Source organism: Toxoplasma gondii, chromosome X, assembly GCF_000006565.2.
Source record: "Toxoplasma gondii ME49 chromosome X, whole genome shotgun sequence".
NCBI lineage: Eukaryota > Apicomplexa > Conoidasida > Eucoccidiorida > Sarcocystidae > Toxoplasma > Toxoplasma gondii.
Window position 1 is genome coordinate 2933337 of NC_031478.1, and position 19435 is coordinate 2952771.

At 51.9% G+C, this 19435-nt stretch overlaps 2 protein-coding genes across 2 annotated transcripts; one reads left to right on the top strand and one right to left on the bottom strand.

The window, feature by feature from the left end:
• Window positions 1-1127: 1127 nt before the first annotated feature.
• On the top strand, window positions 1128-9042 carry TGME49_224610 (GYF domain-containing protein). Its single transcript, XM_002366094.2, has 4 exons — window positions 1128-2535; window positions 3701-5735; window positions 6278-6335; window positions 6862-9042. The coding sequence occupies exons 1-4, from the start codon at window positions 2015-2017 to the stop codon at window positions 8394-8396; spliced, it is 4149 nt and encodes a 1382-aa protein (XP_002366135.1). The 5' UTR covers window positions 1128-2014; the 3' UTR covers window positions 8397-9042.
• Window positions 9043-9562: 520 nt separating this feature from the next.
• Window positions 9563-19314, bottom strand: TGME49_224600 (GTP binding protein). The gene is made up of 10 exons (XM_002366093.2): window positions 17722-19314; window positions 17261-17384; window positions 16648-16849; window positions 15784-15914; window positions 14885-15089; window positions 14363-14422; window positions 13692-13802; window positions 12581-12775; window positions 11676-11803; window positions 9563-10866 (listed from the first exon to the last, which is right to left on the bottom strand). The coding sequence occupies exons 1-10, from the start codon at window positions 17768-17770 to the stop codon at window positions 10716-10718; spliced, it is 1356 nt and encodes a 451-aa protein (XP_002366134.1). The 5' UTR covers window positions 17771-19314; the 3' UTR covers window positions 9563-10715.
• Between the last annotated feature and the right edge of the window lie 121 nt (window positions 19315-19435).

Below are 19435 nucleotides of genomic sequence, written 5' to 3' on the forward strand. Positions count from 1 at the left end.
TTATGATTGGACTTCTTCCTACATAAATTAAGTCGACTTCCATCTGGACGGTATTTACCTCAATTGTGAAATCATACAAGGGCTAATGATGCCCATCGGCACATCAACGTTGACAGTCGAATATATAGGTTACACGATATCTTCCCACCTAGACCTGTGTTTGCTTTCTGCAGCGCTTGCAATCACGGTGGCCCGTCTGGACTTGCAGTTCATACGTCACATGAAGCGATTGTATGTTGACAAGCCGGTTGCTTCTGCGTACGTATGATGGTCAGGAAGCTAAACTGCCACAGCGCCTTGGCCAAGACTTCAGCGCTAACGTCGTGCTCAGTATAAACGCAGCATATGAACCTCCACATCAATAGGGAGGTCAACAACCTCAGTTTAACATAACATCACTCTTGCTGATACAGTGGCCGTGAAGTCAACAAGGGCACAGAAAAGGGAACCGAACGGGAACACATGCGGTGCGCCATTTGGGCAACATCGAGGATCTTAAATGAAAGATGGCCGAGACGTTAAACGCTGTTCCGTGTTCGCAAATAATACAGTGTTAATTAAGCCGCAGGCTCAGAAGGAGCATCGGAAGGCTGTACAAGGTAACACGTCTTTTATGAGGGTGGGAATTGCCTCCAGTTGTCAAAGAAGAAAGACGGGTGATGAGAATTCGACAGGAAACTAAAGGACCACGCGCGCACGAGCTTCATGCAACACTTTGTACCCAGTTGAGAAAGATACACTGTTCCCTCCTATCCGTCTGCCATAGTGGTCGGAGCTACAACCCCCTAGTCGTGGCCAAAAGTTTGCACACGGACTACAATAAGGTATAGTGTCTTGCAGCCCTTCGCCTTTGGCTCTCAGAAAGGTTTCCTGCAGTTGTAAATTCTTTTCAGAGCTAGTAGTGTATCTGAAGGGTCTATTTTTGAACGACTCCCGTTGTCTTGGCATTCTTGAGTTTCTTTCGGGTGTTGTCTTGTGTGTCCATGCATGCAGCTCGACAAGCGTAAACCAGCAGTAGCGATCCTGTTTGTTCGTCGCACCGACATTCCTGTCTTCTTTTACGCGTTCTCTGTCTCTGTCTAGATTGCCAAAGTCAGAATTCATCTCATTGTTAGTCGCGTGCCCCCCTCGTCGTATGCTCGTTATGTTTTCTGCTTCTCTTGCCTGCGGGTGATCGTTGTTCCAATTTTACCTGGCAGTTCTACGGTCTTCGCATCAGCGGTTTCAGCCTCGTTGCTTTCAATGCATTAACGACCCCATCTATATCCCTTGAATGTGTTTGCGACAAATCTGCGTTTTAGTGTCTGCTGAGGTGTACACTCCACTCAACATTGCCCTCCCGCTTCTGTCGCTCACGTGCTCTGTTGTTTCCTTGCCCTCGTCCCTCACCTTTTCGACCGGAACTGGCTGTTCTTCCGCCGAGGAACCCTTCTGATTCGTTGCCTTCCGTTACTGCGCTATTCCGTCTTTTCTCATTCCGTCTATTTTCTTTCTGAAATAGTCTTTTGATACAGACTTCCCATCGCCTGCGTCGTCCGTAGCCGCCGTCATAGGTGGAGTATATCGACAGCGGGACACCGCGAGGGCTTGCACTGTCTGCTCCGCCTGAGTTGCGCGTTTGAGCCACGAGAGATGCATTCGAAAGGATGAAGAGGCGAAAGAGAAAAAAAGCAGAGACTCGCTTTTTTCTGCTCTCGCTGGACTGTACCCCAGCAACAGGCTGGCGATCCAGTGTCACACTGAGAGGCGTTGGACATCGGCAGTCAGCAGGGGCCAAAGGAGAGAGCCCCATTGATTAAGCGGCCGCTTTATAGTTCGCTATACTGAGTCTTCTGGTCGGTTAGTTGGAGTTCTCGCTGTTCTTGGTGTCATTGTTTTCTCTGGGGACGGTATATTGCGAGTTGGACTGCTCGTTTATCCCTTGAAGGGCTGGGACTTGAACTCCAGCAGGCCGGCGCCTTTCGCTTTCAGAAGAAGGAGGACTCCCTCAGCTAGAGACACACACTTTGGAATCATGAGGCCGTCACAGAAGCTGGCTGCTGCAGCGCAGGCGAAGCGAAGCAGCAATCCACCAGACCAGCCTCTGCCTTGTCTCTCGGGGAAGCCGCGGTCGTCTGCGCGTCACCAGAGACGCACCAATTCCATGTCTCTTCTTGAAGAAAGTCTGACCCCCCCGAAGGCGTCTTCGGTTCAGCTGCTGCATGCGTTGCCAACCAATATTAAAGCAAAGGCTGCGAATCGCGTCTCGTTCGAGCAGCCGCAGCTCGCTGTGGACAAAGGCGGAAGATCCATTCCTCGAGACAGAACAGACAAGCTCTCTTCTTCAGCGTCGAACAGAGGAGAGCCGCGCGGTGCGGATGACAAGCACTTTCCGTACTACGATACCGAAAGCGAAGATGAAAAACAGAAAGAACGCTTTCAGGAACGGAGCATGGAGTCGGACTGGCTGGAAGAACAAAGAAAATCTATCACAGACCAGCAGAGGCGGTTTCAGGCTCTTGTTGATCGGCTGCGTCTCCGAGAGGGAGATGTTCAGTAAGTATTGTCCCCTTAGATTCTGGGAGTGCCGGAGGTGTGTTCGTGTGCTCCTCGGCTCATGCCATGTGTATTCCTCAGTACGCACTTGGACTCTGGAACTACCTGGCTGTCTCTTCGCGGCTTCACAGTGGCACTTCCGGCGACTATCTGTCTTCTTCTCTTCCTGCAGGTTTCACATAGATAGGTGCAGACGGATGGATGTAATTAGGCAGATACCAGATATAGGCGGATAGACACGTACATGTATTTGATCAGATGTAGGTAGGAAGATACTTGGATACAGGGAGGTACAGAGATGTACAGATAGATTCGCAGGTCATCAATATCAGTGCCCATCCGTATCCTGGTGAGTACGGGTGGTGCTGCAGCGAGAAGAGCGCTCTTGGACACCCCCAACAGTGTCGGCTTGCGTCTGTACTGTGAGCGACGAAAAGGAAATTTAAGTTCGAAGAGCATTTCCGAGTTGACAAAGGCACAACCATATGTAGAGTACATTTCTCGTCTGTGAAATTTTCAAATAAGTGACGACGACGTTTGTCATGTAGCTTCGAAAAGAAGCACCGAAACACGGGGAATAACATTCTCCATTTGCTGGCTCGCTGCCTCACGCTGCCTTGACCCTTGCAAATTGTCTCAACGGAAAAGACACACAAATAACAACGGCGGCTGTGTCAGTGGTGCCTCCAGGCCTCTATTGGGTGTCAACACTCGAACGCGGCGAAGCGGAGTTGATCGTTTCTCGTTCTGTGAGAGCCGTGGTGTCCTGCGCGCTTGCGGCGTTGTCTGTCTGTCGGAATCAGAGCAATTTTCGCGACGTTGATGGCATCCACACATTCAAATCGTGGACTGTGAAGAAGAGCCACAAATGCGCGGGCTGATTTCTCGATTTCATGGTCCTTCAACATGTAGTTGTTTCTGTTCTGTTCGAAGCGTGCCACGTGGATGGCTGCTCCCCATATCTCCTTCTGCTGTGCCTCCACGAAAGTGGGCAGAGGAAAACCAGGGGCCGACCATAAGTAGTGATTCCTTTGTCTAAACAGCTTGCACCTTACATCCAAGAGCACGCGGGTCATTCCCTGTAGGCCGCACTTTACAGCTTGTCATGGTTGACTAAGGAGCACAAACATTGATTATTGTTTTATTTTCGCTGGTGTGTTTTCAGCCTCGCACCGTCTGTGCGGAACAATGTGCTGAGCAAGCTGCAGGATGCGATTCCGTCTCCGGCGTCTTTGGCGTGCTCGTCGCAAGAGAGCGGCGTCGACATGTGGTCGCCTTCCTCGTTTTCGCACGCCTCCTCGTTTCCGTCGTCGCCGAATGCAGCGAAGAAGGCCGAAGATGATCCGGCTCTCGACCCCACTTGGACGCATGCGTCGACCCTCGTCCGGCGTCTCCAGCAGGTCCACGCGCAGCGTGAAGAGCTGGAGAGGTGGGAGAGAGAACAGCGCAGGTTGCAGCAGGAGCAGCGGCGGGAGTTCCTCGAGAAGCAGCGTGACCGAGAGAAAAAGGAGTGGGAAGAGCAGATGGCCCGGCAAATTGCGGCTAACAAAGAAGTTCAGAAGGAGCTGGATGAGCGCCTGAAGCGTACCAAGACGAAAGGCGACGTTGCCTCGCCTTCGCCGCAGACTCAGATCAAGAAACTGTTGAGTGAGAAGCCTCCCGACGCACTTATCGGTCTCGTAAAGGAGGCGCAGGCGAAAGGCGAAGAGATGTTTCCCGCGGTGCCTCCCAGAGATCAGAAGACGCGCAGAGACGTCAAAGGCGCCAAGCGTGTTGTCCAGCCCCATCCTGGCATCACCCTGCATGTTCAGTCGCTCCAGATTTGCTGGTGGAGACCGGACAGCTCAACGAGGCAGAGAAGGCCACGACGAGAGGGAGCACAGGAAGGCAATTCCCCAGAAAAGAACGAAGCCCGGGACACTTCGCCAGGTCCTGAAGATGAGGACGGAGAGGCCTCCGCCCGCTCCTCGTCGGACTCTTCGTCTTCGGACGAAGACGTCGGAGCCAGTGGTGGAGACGCGGCCGCAGCAGTCTGCCGGAGGCAAGGAGACGAGAGCGGCAGCAAGCGATGTCTGAAACCGCCCGCAACAGTGGTTCCAGGCGCAGTCAACTACTGTTTAGTCGCAAGGTATGCCGAAGAAGACGAAAGCGGAGTCGCCGATGTCCCGGTGTTCACCACAGCGTGGTACTCGGCGCGTGTCGCTCTCAGTCAGCCCAAGAAGAAGGACGAGCAGCGAGGAGCGGGGGCGGGGAAAGGAAGAGGCGGCGCGGACGCGAAAGGTCAGCGAGGCTTTGCTGGAAGGGATCCGGCAAAACAGGGTGAGCAACGCGAAGTCGAGGCAACCAGCCAGACTGGAGGACAGCTGGCTCTCGGTCGAAGAGCGACAGTCGCTGCAGCGTATTTGGGGAAGGCTCTGGGTCAGCAGGCCGGGAAGGCAGGCGAGGAGAAAGCGGCGGAAGCCAGAAAAGAAGGTGGAGACGCTAAGGAGGAAGACGAGTCGCAGGCGCCGCGAAAACCCGTCCTCACGGTCGTTAAAGAGGCCTGCGTCATAAATGCAGACATCACGCTTCCTCAGCTGACGACTCTGCAGGCGATGCGGGTCAACGAAAACTGTCTGGTGCTCCAGATTTGGCGATACGAAAAACAGCTGCGAAGCGGAGGCAAGAGGGTGGAGTCGAGAAGTACCGGGCCCGCAACGGAGGACCCAGGAGGCCCTGGCTTGGAAAAGAAAAGAAGAGGAAGGCCTGAAGTCGAACACTCGGCGCCCTCGCGGTACAGACACCACGTCGAAGAAGTGGGACGCGTCCGGGTTCTCTTGGAGGACCCGAGAGTCTATGACAAATCCCAGAGTGTCTTCACAATTACTCCAGTCCAGGTTCTGAAGGTCGCACACAACGCGCAATTTCGATTCGGCCAGGCATCTGTCGGGCTCTCAGCCGCTGCGAAGGGTTTCACAGGCGCGGAATGCAAGCTTCCATCTGGACGCCACGTCCACTCCAAGCGCCTCTCTCTCGCTGCGACAGCAATCACTTCATCCGGGACCCTATACGCATTCATCACCAGCACCACGAGGAAGGCTGCCCCGTTGACGAGCGCATCGAGGACCCAAGAAATGCGGGGTGGGAGACAGGGTAGACACGCTCTTAGAGACACACAGGATCCAGGGCTGAGAAAAGAAATGTTGCAGTGGAAATACGTGGTAGGCGAAAAGAGAAAAAATAACCACGTCTAATCAAGAGAGATTTTGCTCCTCGAGTATCGGGAGACTCATCTCCAGGGGGTTCGGAGAAGCCGTGTGCTGTCTCGGGATTCCACCGTGGTCATCCCTGCATCTGTGCGACACCACAGATGAACTTCAGTAGACTCAGCGTAATGGTGTTCAGGCGACTTCGAACTTCTACGAAAGAAGAGAGCTTTCGGTGGTTTCCTGTAGACTCTTCGACAAAGTCTCAGAGTGTAATCGGTTACGATAATTGTTGCGGTGATCCTGGCGTTATTGCTAATGTTGTGCATCTCATTCATGGTGTTGTGTCGTCGTTATCTTGGGATCCATGAATCAAGGGACTTATTGCTCGCTCGGCAGACACTTGCCAATACACTGGAAGCGTTTGAGCAAAGCCAGAAGTCCTTTTGGAAGATCTCTGAATATTTTCCTGCAGAGTGCCTGCAGCTGCGAGGCCTGCTTTCGGTACCCGCGTTCATCCGGTTGGGTTTCGGTATCTTTTGCGTGTTTGCGCTCAGGATGATTTCAAGGTTCTTCAAGGGCCCTTCTCGAGTCAGCAAATGCTGGACTGGATACGTGAGTCTCATTGCTGTCGATGTTACTTCACTCGAACAAAAAGGCCCCGCTTGATCAAATTGCACCAGTAGAAGATATAGGGCACCTGTGCCCCCGTTCCTTAAAAATGTACATTTTGATTCATTTTTTCACATGCATCATAATATCTACGTGCCCATAGTCACGCTGGTAGGAATGAAATTTCTTCGTTTCGCCTTAAATACCGCACCACAATCCAGAGTGTCTGTGCTTTCGTTCTAACGCTTCTGATTCCAGCATCCAATGCAGGAAATGCCAGCAATCTCTTTTACCCTTCGCTAAAAAGTAACTTATCCAAAGCGCTTGCATGCATCCATGCAGTGTCGGCTGCTGTGCACGTCTTGCCAGCGGCCAACGCTGGGCGTTCGCAGGACTGCTACGCGATGTTTCATAAATCATCACCGCCCCTCACCACTCTTCGAATCTGTGGCGTCCATCATCACTCGTGTATCGTTTTGACTTTCTCTCGTTTCTCTTTGTTTTTTAATGCTGCTCCCTGTGTGATCAGGAGCAGGCTACTTCGAGGAAGATGCACCGATCTGCCCAGCTGATGAAACTTGTCGTCTCCAGCCGCTTCGCCTGGTCGTGGGGAAGATTCGGCAAGATGCGGAAGAGTTTCGGCGCAAGAGCCACGCCTTTGATTCGAGCAAGGTAGAGAAGGGCAACGAGAATTCTCCAGGCTCGAGACGGGGCTCCCCCCTCTCATATGAGCGACCAGCGGCGCCTAGCCCTGAGGGCCGAAGGCGTGAAGAGGATCGGAAAAAGGGAGGCGATAAAAGGCTGCATAAATCCCCAAATGCCGGCGACAAGCCGGAAAATGCAAGTCGGAATGGGACCTCCTTTGCGATAACGGTCACGACGACGGCAGACTCCGAACCGGCGCGAACGCCGGTGTCGTCGGGAAAGCAAAGTCCGAAATGTTCGGCGCCAGCAACATCTGGAGAAGGCAAACGCGAGCTCGACGAAAAGGTGCAACCGACGGGGCTGCCGCGGGGGAAGGGAGCCGAAGTGCAAAGCGTCATGAAACTGCTGGAAGAGGCCACCAACTGTTTATCCCGGATTTCCTCCCATCGAATGTCGAACTACCTCCGTTACACAGTAGCCGACCGGGCAGCCGAGTTGCCCCCGATGCAAGTCGCATCGTCAGTCGAAACTCCTCCTACCATGAGAAACTCACTAGTGTTTTCCCCGGGAGGCGCCGTGCCTGCAATGCCGGAATCCTCTCGCTGGGACGCGCACGCAAATCCCGCGAACGGACGGTACGGTAGTCCTGTTAGTCAGCAGCGGCACTCACAAATTCGGGGGAAAATGCAAGCGCTGGAGCAAATGTTTGGACGGAGCGCTCTTAGAGAAGCCTGCGCGGTGTACATACAGGCCGCAGTTCGTGGCTGGCTGCAGCGCCTCCGGCTGTGGCGAACTTACCAGGCCGAAGTGGCGGCCGCCACTGCAGCTCTGGCGGAATGGGAAGCGCAGCAAGTAGGCAGTGGCTCCATTTCGCATGCGCACGTGTCATGTCCGGGACTCTCCGCGAATCTCACGCCATTTCCTGACCGTAACGAACGGCAGTTTCCGACCTACGGGTCTCCGCGTCCAGCAGACAGCAGAGATCTATGCACGGCTCCGCCACAACCGGGGGTGTACAACTCAGAAGGCATATGGGGTCGAGGCACGTCGTTGTCTCACGGGGCCGACGCAGGCACTTCAACAGGTTACACTAACGCGTGGCCTTCGTTTTCCCCCCAGCCGCTAGCTGCGCCCTCGACTGTAGCCATGGACGTGCATCCCTACACAGGCTGGAGTAGCAATACTCTGGCCGCCTGCGCAGGTTCTCCCCTCGAATCAGGTTCTCACGCTGGTAGCTGGAGGACGCAGACGGGGCACCCTGAGGGGTATGGGGCTTTTGGAAGGAACCACGACACAAGTGCCGGGGTGGGGGAATGGGGACAGAGTGTCTCTCAAGGCGGGTCCTTCCTGTCGTACACGCAACTGGCGGCCGAACGCGGTATCGGACCCTCTTACGGAGATGCATTTCATCTCCCATAGAACACCTACGGGACGTGAAAGGGTGGCATGGTTGCTGTGTGGCACATGTACATTTGTTTTTCGGCTGGAGCATCCTTTGCTGCTTTCAAGTGTGCGCCAGTGTTTCCCGTTCAAAACAAAGTAGAGGGACCTTGTAGAAGCTATCTAGCTTTCTTGAACTTCTCAAATTGCATCGAAGAAACGACCGCTCTAAAACGCTTGTCATGCGAAGTTACCGCTTTCCCTAGCCACTGTACTAGCAGGCAGCCAGAAGCTCCGAAAATGAAGGCGCTGTGCGGCCTCTTATTTGTGCTTGTGTTGCCACTGTATTCTTTGTCGTTTTCTCGTGAGTGCGGCTTTCTCCTTTTTACCACCAATGCAGAGTCAAGCACGCCTCTGCCTTGCCCTCCGTCAGGATCATATCATAAATGCGTAGCCAAATGAAGCCGAATACAAAGTCCTCCGCCTCGTGACTCTTCGGAGGCGGAGAGAACAGATGCGATAAAGATTCGGGCGTTGCAAATGGACGGGTGTACGGTAATATGAGATCGCAGAAAGAAGCAAGGCAACTGAAAAACATGAAACGGAAAGGATGAAAGGAAAGCTGAGTGCAACATAGATGAGGTACAAAAACAAATACAGATCCAACCAGTGAGCTGCGAGGGTGGAGGCTCTTCAGGAGGGAACATGCGTGTAGTGGAGACTTGTGTTGTGTGTCTAGAGTTTCTCGCTTCGAACTAAAATCGGAATCATCAGCAGATTGTGGAATGCTCCACCACTGTTGCGCCTTGTTCTCGTACAAAGTGCGGCAAGCATCGTGACCGACATTCGTGTCCCCTACGTCGAAGGAAAAGGAAATATTTTCCGATTATTTCCTCCGTCTGAACCTTGGAAAGAAGCAGTAAAATCCAAAGCAACTCGACAGTGGGGCGAGCAGAGAGGAACACTTGAACGGGAAGACAACACGACTTTTTTCTATTTAGAACAACGGCGCCAGGAGTGCACGGCTTGTGGAGGAGACGCTTGCAGCACAAAGGAACAGTGAACTCCGACTATGGAGAGGTTGCGAAGTGTGAACAGGCGGCAGATTGAAAAGGGTCAGATACACAAAGTGATCGAAACGAAGAGTCGCAAAACTTCGTCTCGAAGACAGAAGGAACTGCTCACTCCGTCTTGCCTTTCTTCTGTGTCGCCGTGTTCCGTCCTAGATTATGTACGAGGACACCAAAAATTGAAAAATCAGTATGGCTGACGTGATCTGCTTCCACGCCTGTATTCGTTTCACATGCCGCCTTTGCAACCAGGACCACCATTGGCGGGCACGGCACGACCTACATGTTGTCACGAACATGCGCGCGAAATACCATAAAACACAAGAATAAAGAAAACTGCATGAGGCAATGCGCTCCGTTATGTGCTGGCATTTACCTGCGGAAGGCGGAGGCGCTCTCTCCGTGACGGCAGAGATCAACCGCGACAGTCGTGGATTCGAATTCACAACTTCGAGGTTCTAACGCGCGTCTTCTCCACGTTTCCTCCCTTCCACAGGCGAATCCGCACCTGTCTATCTCGGTTGCCGTCACCAAAAATAAAGGAAAAACAAGCTTGCACACCAACTAAATCACGCCATTAGAAAAGAACAGCTGACGATCACCGAAATAATTCAATTCAATCTGACCGTGCAGAGAGCCCACGGGCCCTGCTAAAAGCCTATGCAATATACAAACCCGCAAGTTGCCAATTGAGAGTGCACCCGCCCGTGTCTCGCGCGAAAGAGGTCGACACATGTCAGCGCATTTTCTCGCTGTGCGACTCAGAAATCCATGCTTCTGGAGTGGGGTTCTGAACGAGTCCGGGGAGCCAGTTCGAGGTCTTCTTAAATGAACCGTTAGAAACAGAGAACGTTCATCTCTCCACAACTCTGTTTTTCTTCACTTAGTCAGATTTGCCCTAGCTACTTGTAGAAGAATAGAAGATTGGAGTTGGTTGTGCGCCTCGACTCTCACAAGCCGCCGAGGAGAAACTTCGTAAGTTGATTGAAATCGCTCTCGCTTACAGAATGCCATTTTTTTATCCTACTCAAAACAAAGCGACTTCTAAATGAGGCGGGGTCTCCGATCGTACACGGGGTCAACGTGATCAACAGTCTTGGGGGGTTCGTGGATAGACAGCCCCTCTATATCTCAACCTTTCACAGTTCCTCCGACCAAACTGTCTGCTTGTCTCAGGTTGACTTCCTGATCTCGGGCCAAATTAATCTGAGTTGTCTGTAGGCACATCTCTGGTTCCACCCGTGCCTTCGCTTTTCCTCTGCTACGTGGGCACTGAAACCGCCTGGATCTACACGCCGCTGGTGTCCGTGACAATGCGAACGACATTGTTTTCTTCAGTTAGAGGGTCGGATTCTTTCAGGCGACGGCCATCGGGTCCCTCGGCATACAAGAAGTTCCGCTCCATTGCCACATGCAGCATCCCCGCGAAATCGCGCATGCTGAAGCCAAAACACATCGAAAGCGACACAAACGGGAAAGCCAGTTTGATAGGTGTGCAAACCGTCCGAGTGCATGCGAACTCGAGCGCATCCACACTGTCGCGTCGTGCCATCCAGAATTGGGGTTAACCTCAAATACCGCAGAACTCTGCCGCAGCGAATAAACCCCAGACGGCCTCGAATCCCAGAAAAACTCAACATAATACACGAAACATGGCGCAGCGGCTGTTCGACGCGTGTCCAACACACACACTCACATGTCACAGGAACTGTAGGAGAAACCGTCGCCACCGTTAATAAGCAAGATAAACGGCGGGGGTTCAACAAGAAAGGAGTCGCAACTCATACAAAGAAGAAGCAAGAGAAGAAAGGCAACTGTACTTGTTTGCTCGCATTTCGCGAGGCCTGTCAAACGCGCGGGGTATCCATTCGAGCATACAAACGCGAGAACATCTTCCGTTACAGCTTTCGTGATGATGGTCGAAAAACCACGTGCATGCAACTTCTTGCCACAACCGCCTATTGCATTCGTGAACACCTGAGGGCGTTGAAGCTGTCAGCTAGCCATACAAACGACCTCGCGTTTACACTCACATTCTCACACATACACACGAATAGTCAGAGATTGGTGTTTCCACATGCACACTCGGAAGGACATAAAAATATGTAAGAAAAGACAAATATATATATATATATATATATATATATGTCTGTCCTTTTGTTGAGCATGTAAACGGAGCCTGTCGGCGCGTCGGCATCCGAAAACCTGAGTAGAGGGCCCTTTCACTTTTACACGAAAGTGGTCTTACCGTGTGTTGCGAGGAACGAGGAGACACTCTGCATACAAATTAGCGCCTTTCGACCCTGTGGTGTTCCAGTGCCTCACAGGGTACACCGGGACACGGTTCCCCAAACGTGTAACTGCTGCGCGAATTGCCTTGAGAAAGACAGAGACGCAGGACGCAGAGAGAGTGAGAACGACAGGAGACAGTGAGGGCTGAACCGGAGGCAGAGACTGAGAGAACAATACAATAGCCTTGCCACTATTAAGCACAACCTTCACCGAGAGTGCAGTTTCACTTAACATGTCCAGAGATACCACCCGGAAAAGCAAGGAAATGAACTCGGGCGGGTCACAGTGGGCATCTCGGCTGTCGCTCACGTGCGCTTGTACAGAAGGGTCCATACTAACGGAGAGACTGAGAAAACAATAAACGCACGCAAATCTCTGCAGGGGTAGACTCAGAGCGGTAAGCAATCAGTCAGCGAACACAGATGTGCTGTAAGAGTTCCCAGACTGCATGATGTCATCTCGCACACTTGCAGTGATATGCACATAGGCGTGTATGGGAATGCTCACAGGGAGAGCCCACAGTCGCTCCGTTAAGAGGCACCACGAAGCTTCAGAATACAAGCAGGGCTGAATAGTATTTTCTAGCACATTATGTGGTGTTAAAAGTATGTCCGCCACAGCCATGAAAGCATCTGTATACAAGCGTCACACATACGCATTCCAGTATACGCATCTACTTATCTCTAACTACAATCTACATGTATACACAAATGGCTTTAGTTACATACGGACACAGTTAGGGATGTATACGTAGGAGGAAATGCAGCTATTCAGTAGTCTCTATTTCAATTTATAGATGCACTGCACTGCTTAGGCGCATAGATCTGCGAACGCTGCTTTCGGCATGTGAGCAGCACGTACTTCGTGGACACCTGAGGAGCCGTATCGGTATATGACCATGTCTTTGATTTTTTCCAGGCGCGACGCATTTTTATCGTCGACGGGTTTCAACTTTCTTGCCTTCTCGCGCGTGGCCTCGTCCATCATGCAGAATTTGTCGTCGGCGTCTGCTCGGGTATAGAAGGTGCAGTCGCCCGCCTCGTAGAGGACGTATTTCTTTTTATAATCGCGACAAGAAACACCAGCAAGCGCAGGGCAAAATAAAACAATCGACTGTGTCACCTGCTTCACGGAAATCAACAGAGCGTCCACGCCATGGAGAGTGCCTGCTAAGTCGCGGCAGGAAGACTTGATCCTGCCTATGATTCAACAGACGTGAAGGCGCTGAAGATCTAACCGCCCAACAGCGACGCATGCATACAGAGGTACGTGTGCACATGCATGCCCAACAGAACGGCACTGTTGGCGGAGAGTGAGGGCAGCAGAAAAGGTGCGTCGACGTGCAAAGAAGGAACCGAAATACAACGCCAGACCGAGTACGCAGGCGTGCGAATCCAGATCATGGCAAAGAGAAGGCATTACATATATCCCGCTAGTCCCGGAAACATTTTAATTGGCTCTGTGTCTCTGCGAAGAACAAGCCAAGCGACGCGTCCAGTCAAAGCCATATTCTTTCCTGAGGCGAGGAATGCGCGACCGATGGATCGTCGCCACTCCTCTGCCAGCCTGGCGGGTCTACATACAGCGCACCAAAGCAAGAGCACTCTGCACGGAGCCAACGACCCCCACTTCTCTACATAATTATTCATCTTTTGAAATGTGTACGACTCTTCGAATACACCTGTGGATGCACTGTTGTAGGGCGAATCACCTGTGCGCCTGAGAGAGCGTGTTCATGCATGGACAGGGGCTGCCCACGTGCATCAGTGGACATACACGTGCTTTCCGATACCGCAAGAATACCGTAACAAAACGTACGTGAGAGACCGTTGCTGAAGGCTTGCGCAGTTCGATAGGCCAGCGTCCACGAAGACAGGCACGAGGGAGATAGACCAAGGAGAACTGTCAAACCAGATATGAAAAAAAGACGGACAACCGATGACGCATCGAGCACCGGGCCTCTCGCAGTTACCTGTTGCTTCATTTTTTGAAGAAAACACTCTGCCAAGGCGCTGCACATGACTAGCGGTTGGTTTGTGAACTTTTCCGAGATCTTCATCACGTTCCTGTCCGCGTCTCCTCCCTGCAAGAGCGGCCGCCCACACGCAAGCGTGAGAAACGCACGGTCAAAGACGTCAAATATCGCAGTCAGACACTGGCTACTTGTCAACGCTCGACCTCACCATATCCTGCAAGCGGTCTACACACAAATGTCGACAAACATAAGGGGCCCCTCTCCAAAGACGTCTCGAGTTCTCTCGTCATCTCGTACTGCTTCTCCCGGTATCGTTGTCAGAAGAAAGTGCCACAGAGAACGATCAAAGTGAAAGCTCTAGATGTGAATAAACCAGGTCCCTAAGAGCGACAGCCGGGGAATACAATCGCACAAAACACATAATCATCTATCGATACGTCTCACACACACTCTCTCTTTGTACAAATACTCCGATAGAAATTCATATGTAAGCATATATATATATATATATATATATATACTTTTATATGTCTGTCTGTATGTAGAACTTGCTTTTTGTATGCATCCTACAACGAGACCAAGCAGGTCAACAATATATACTTCACTGGGCAACATGTTCACACACACGATTTTTGTGAACAGCGGCCGCAGCCCTCTGGTGGTCTTACCACATCGCACTTATTCAGGACAAGAACAAAGGGGAATCGAAGCTCGACGAAGACTTTAACCTGAAGAGACGGAGAGAAGAACAGAGAAAGGAGAATAACGGAAGGTCCAGGCACAGACATAAGGCAAAACGTGACTGAGGCGAAAGAAAAAACATCACAAAACAATGCAAAACACTTCATCCCAGCCACGCACACACGTCCGGCAAGCCTCTCGTTTTTTTCTGCTCTGTCTCTTCATGCACAAACAGCGAAAAGACGTCTCGGGGGAAAAGCGAAGAAACTCGCTGTTGCAACTCTCAGCCCCACTGTGCATGTGCACCATTGGAGTAAAAGAAGACAGCTCGAACAAGACAGAGAATAGCCTGTCACCATAACACATTGTTATACATATATGTATATATATATATATATATACGCTTGTGTATATATACATTATATACAAGAAATATATTTTCTCTATAAAATTATCATAAGACCTCCGCTTTAACATCTATGGGTTCTGTGATCTGCGTCGATTCTTACAAGCTCCATGACGCGTTCTTTATCCCAAGCAGTTAAGTCGTTGCCGAGGTTCCTTGGCTCCCAGTCTTCTTCGTATTTTGTCGGCTCTGCAGACACAGCTGGGCCCTTCCTCAGGCGTGCGTCGAAAGTTCTCAAAACCGTTTCGATGAGCGGCTGCTGGGCGCCGTACCCGCTGAACTGCTGGCTGAAGGTCAGCACGAGCGAGCTGGAAACAAATAGAAGTGCTCAAAAAAGTAAGCGACGTCACGCAGCAAAAAGCAAAACAACGCGCTTCTCTACGACTACGTGTAGCCATGGCAGCTGGCAGATACAGGTACAAGCATACACCTGCGCACATCTATACACATATATATGTATATATATATATATATATATATATATCCTACACATCTGTGGAGGAACAGGTGGATTGTTTGCTGACTGCGTAGAGATTTCAGGCAGCACGAGGAATTTCTCGAAGATCACACATGACACATTCTTATAGAAGGGGCAAATGTATAAGCTTTAAACGAACAGAGTTGTGTTCTTGTTCTTCCGTAAGCGCAGGCATGTCGACCGCCCTCTGCATGCACGCGTGTCGAAGTGCCGCAACCTGCCTCTGCTCGTCTCCGCAATCAATTAGGGAGGGAGCACAAATTTGGCCGCCTACACGCGACCCCATGTCCGCACATATACACGCTTACGCAGGCATCCACACGAATAAACAGGAATCTTACACAGCTTCATACAAACAGAGGTACATTATATATGTATAGAGGTCCCCTTGGTGAAACATGTCCACAAAAGGCAGAGACTAGGCCGGACTGCTACCTGTAGCTCTTCGGAGAGCACATGATCACGGACCACTTTCATCTATTTGAGTGTGCATGTATGCTTTGTCATTGACGTTTTTGACTCACCTGTTAGTTGCCTTTTGACGTCGAGCAATCGACGCCCAACGACTCCAAAGGTTATTAAAGATCCAGAGCTGCATCTCCTCCATCAGCCACGCATGGTCCTGACTAGCGTCATAGCCGATGGTCGTCTCTCCCTGCGAAAAGATGAAAACATTCTCTCGTTTCTTTCACTCCCCAACCCTCTCTTCAAGACTCCACAGACGTCGCGGATGCCTTCAGAGTGTTGTTCACATGTCGCGCTTGGTAGAACTCCAAGCGCACAGAAGAGGAAACACAGAGAGGCTGAGAGAGAAGAGAGGAGAAGAAGCAGAGGAAAAACGACCGAGAGGCAGAGAAAGCAAAGGTAACGCGGAGGAGAGACGAAAGCAGAGAGTAGGCAGCGAGCCGGAGGAGGCGTGAAAGAGAAACGCTTGGAAATGCAGTCTGTCCTTTCTTTACAAGAGCAGCCCCGTGACCGCGAAGTTCTTCTTTATAGAGGTCCTCTTTGCAAGCAACCCTTTCCTCCCGCCTCCAGCGCAGAGCGATTTTCCTGTTCTATTCCTTACAGATCTGTGTTCCTTGATTCCTTTCCCGGCTCCATTACGTCCTTTCCTTTTTTCTGTCATGCCGGATGTTGTCAACACATTCGTGCGCCCGTCATCCCAAGTTCGTCAGGAGATCTGTTACGTTACGCTCAACTGTATGTATAAGGCAGGCCGGCGACTGCGGATCGCGTTGGAGCTCCTTGTTGCATGGGTCGTCTACAAGAGTTTCGAGAGGCCTTTGCCCCGGTGACGTCTCCTGTTCGTGTCTTGATTCGTCGGATCATCAGGACCCTCATATAGAGCCCTGGGCACCCTTCAGTATATTCTTAGCGCCTTCGCCCACCTTCTCATTTGTCGTTCCCGAAACGTCGATGACATGCATGAGGACATCAGCGTGACGGAGATCGTCGAGGAACTTGTTTCCGAGTCCACGGCCTTCGTGAGCGCCAGGGATCAACCCCGCCACATCCAGGAGCTTCACGGGAACAAATCGCCGGCCGTTGAGGCACCGCCCGTAGCGCGGACTGCACTGACACTCGGGGTTGCTGAAGCCGCCGAGGCGACAGTAACAGAGACAGCAGAAGAGACGCTTCCGAACTGCAGCGAAGTCGCGAGAAGATTAAAGAACTCCTGCGCATTCACCACCATCCCCCGCCTCAGAGAGCTGAGCATTCGTTTATCCAGCCTGGGGTGAAAGCGCCCTTTCCTCCAATTTCCTCGGGACCTCCAAAAACACGGCAAAAAAAGCGCGGTCGTTCTGCAGGCGCCAGTCAGACGACTTCAGGACGCGAAGCGCCTCCGTCGAAGTCTTTCCAGCGTTTTTGAATTTGAGCATGTGCACAGCAGCAGTGGCGCCACAGAGGGGTGGCGAGGAGAAGCAGAGAACAGGAAGAGGCGCGGGAGACACAGCAAGACGCATCCGAACATCGGTGGAAGAACGGGAGGAACAAACTCACTTGGTGCACGGGCAGTCTGTCAGAAAGAAGCCGATGCCCTCATTAGGATTGATGGTCGTGAAAGGGAAGTTCCCGACTTTCGCATTTGACCCTTCAGTCGCGGCATTGAAGAACGTCGACTTTCCTACGCAGAAAGACAGAAAGCCTGAACACGATTTCGCGTCAGCGCAGAAAAACAGAGGAACCCGTAACGCGTTTCAAGCTGCATCGATTCGACGCTCCAAGTGTCCTCTTGTGGCTGTGAATTTGTCTTTCTCTGTCTCGGAACCGTCGCCCTCTGTCTGTGAATCTCTCTGACTGTCTCCTGTCCCGCTGTGTTTCCTTCGTTAAGCTTCATTGTGAAAGATGTTGACAGAGTCTCCCACTCGAAAGAATGCCATTGGTTTTACCCTGCCCCTGTGTGATCTGCAACCGGATTCGCTGTACAAACACCTCCTCTGGGGAGGCCGCTGTCCCCTCACCTGCCGACGGTTTCCCCACGCAGCCGATGATGAAATCGGTGCCTCCCATGGTGGATTTCAAAGTGAAGCAGAAAAGGACTGGGAGACGGTCGGCCCGAGGGATGTGACGGCAAACGAGAAAATAAGAGGTCAATGAGAAAAACGCCGGGAGAGAAGAGAGACTCGCCGACAGAACAGTGATTCAGAGACAGAAGAGAGATCTAACGCCAGAGGACCGGGATAAACGAGGCGAGAGGAAAAGAGGGTCAGTATCGTCCCCACAGGCTATGTCTGCTGAGAAGGCCCCTACGTCGTGAGGAGTTCCTGTGAAGTTTGTGCAAGTGCATTCTCAGCCTCTGTTTCGTGACGGCCGATTTAGAAACGAACCTCAAGTCTCAGGCCATCTTAAAAGACACGCGGGGGGCGCGGTGGGTCCACACCACTGCCAAGCGACAGACAATGGGCGCGTGACTCTGCGTTTTTCTTCTTCCTTGCCTCACAATGGTGGACACTCAAGGCCCGAGAAGGAGAGAAGAAGAGAGCAGGGCTGCTCAGGCGAACGCCACAAAAAAAATATTTTCTCCGTTGTTTGAAGGAGCAGGGTGAGTCGCACTGCGATGCTCTCACCCGTCGTGCAAAGAAGATGAACGAACGGACGCGCGCCGTTGTTTCCTCTCCGGCGATGGGCAGCACCGTCTCCGACGGGGAAGCAGCGGCCCCAAAGAGACGAAGAGCGAACGCGAAAGAGGAGAGAAGAGAAGAAGAGAAGAAAAGCAGGGAAACGAAGAGGTGAGTTCTGTTTGAACTTGCCTTAAAATTGATCTCCCTTCTTCTGCACCTTCCAGGGCAGAGCAGGTGCAGCTACGAACTCGCGGCTGTGCACGGCCTCCGAGAATTTTGGCTCGCCTTGGAAAACTGTGGGGAGCTGGAAACTGAAGTAAGAGTAGACGAGGTCAAGGAGAAAGGGAGGGAAGGCGGAAATCAGAGAGAGAGAGAGAGAGAGAGGAGAAGATTCGTGGATGGGACGAGGGTTGCGACGAGGCAAGGAGACACCGTGCGACACAAAATAAAGTAGAAATAAGACGAAAGACGGAGAACACAACGAGTACCGACAGAACGACAGTAGGAAGCCGAAGAAGAGAAGGGCAAGGAAAGGAGGGTCAGATCATTCCGCAGGGTCCTCTATTCAAAGAGGTAAAGTTTGACGTGGAGATCACACAGAGACTCAAAGTCGAAGAGAAGACAAATCAGAGTTAGAGCGGAAGGAAGTGAAGGACTGGATTTCTCGTCGACCTTACAGAGGCAGCCGAGAGGAAGACGCTGCCGTAGTGGAGAGGCAGGAGAAACGGAGGAAGCGGGCGAGAAATATGGAAACGGAAGGAGGAACCATCCAGGGACGGCGGGAGAAGAAGCGTCTGTACAAGAAACACTCGCTTTTGCGCAGATCTGATTCCTGTAAAGAGCAACGAAGTGACCTCCTGTGTGCCTTCTTCGTCCTGGGGAACGGAAACAAAGAATTTTCTGCTTCTCCGTCTTCTCTCGTTAGACGACGACCTGGCGAAAAGAGAAGAAGGCGAAGAAGTGAAGGGATAGAGGTGGGTTGTTTTCTCGCGCTTCTGCTTGCGCTTCCTGGAGAAAAAGTGAAGGAACGCATGCATGTGAGAAGCGTTTCAGCGTTCTTGAATCGATTCTCGGGTCTTTTTTCTGCGTCGGCTCGCCAGCACAGTCGGCGGCT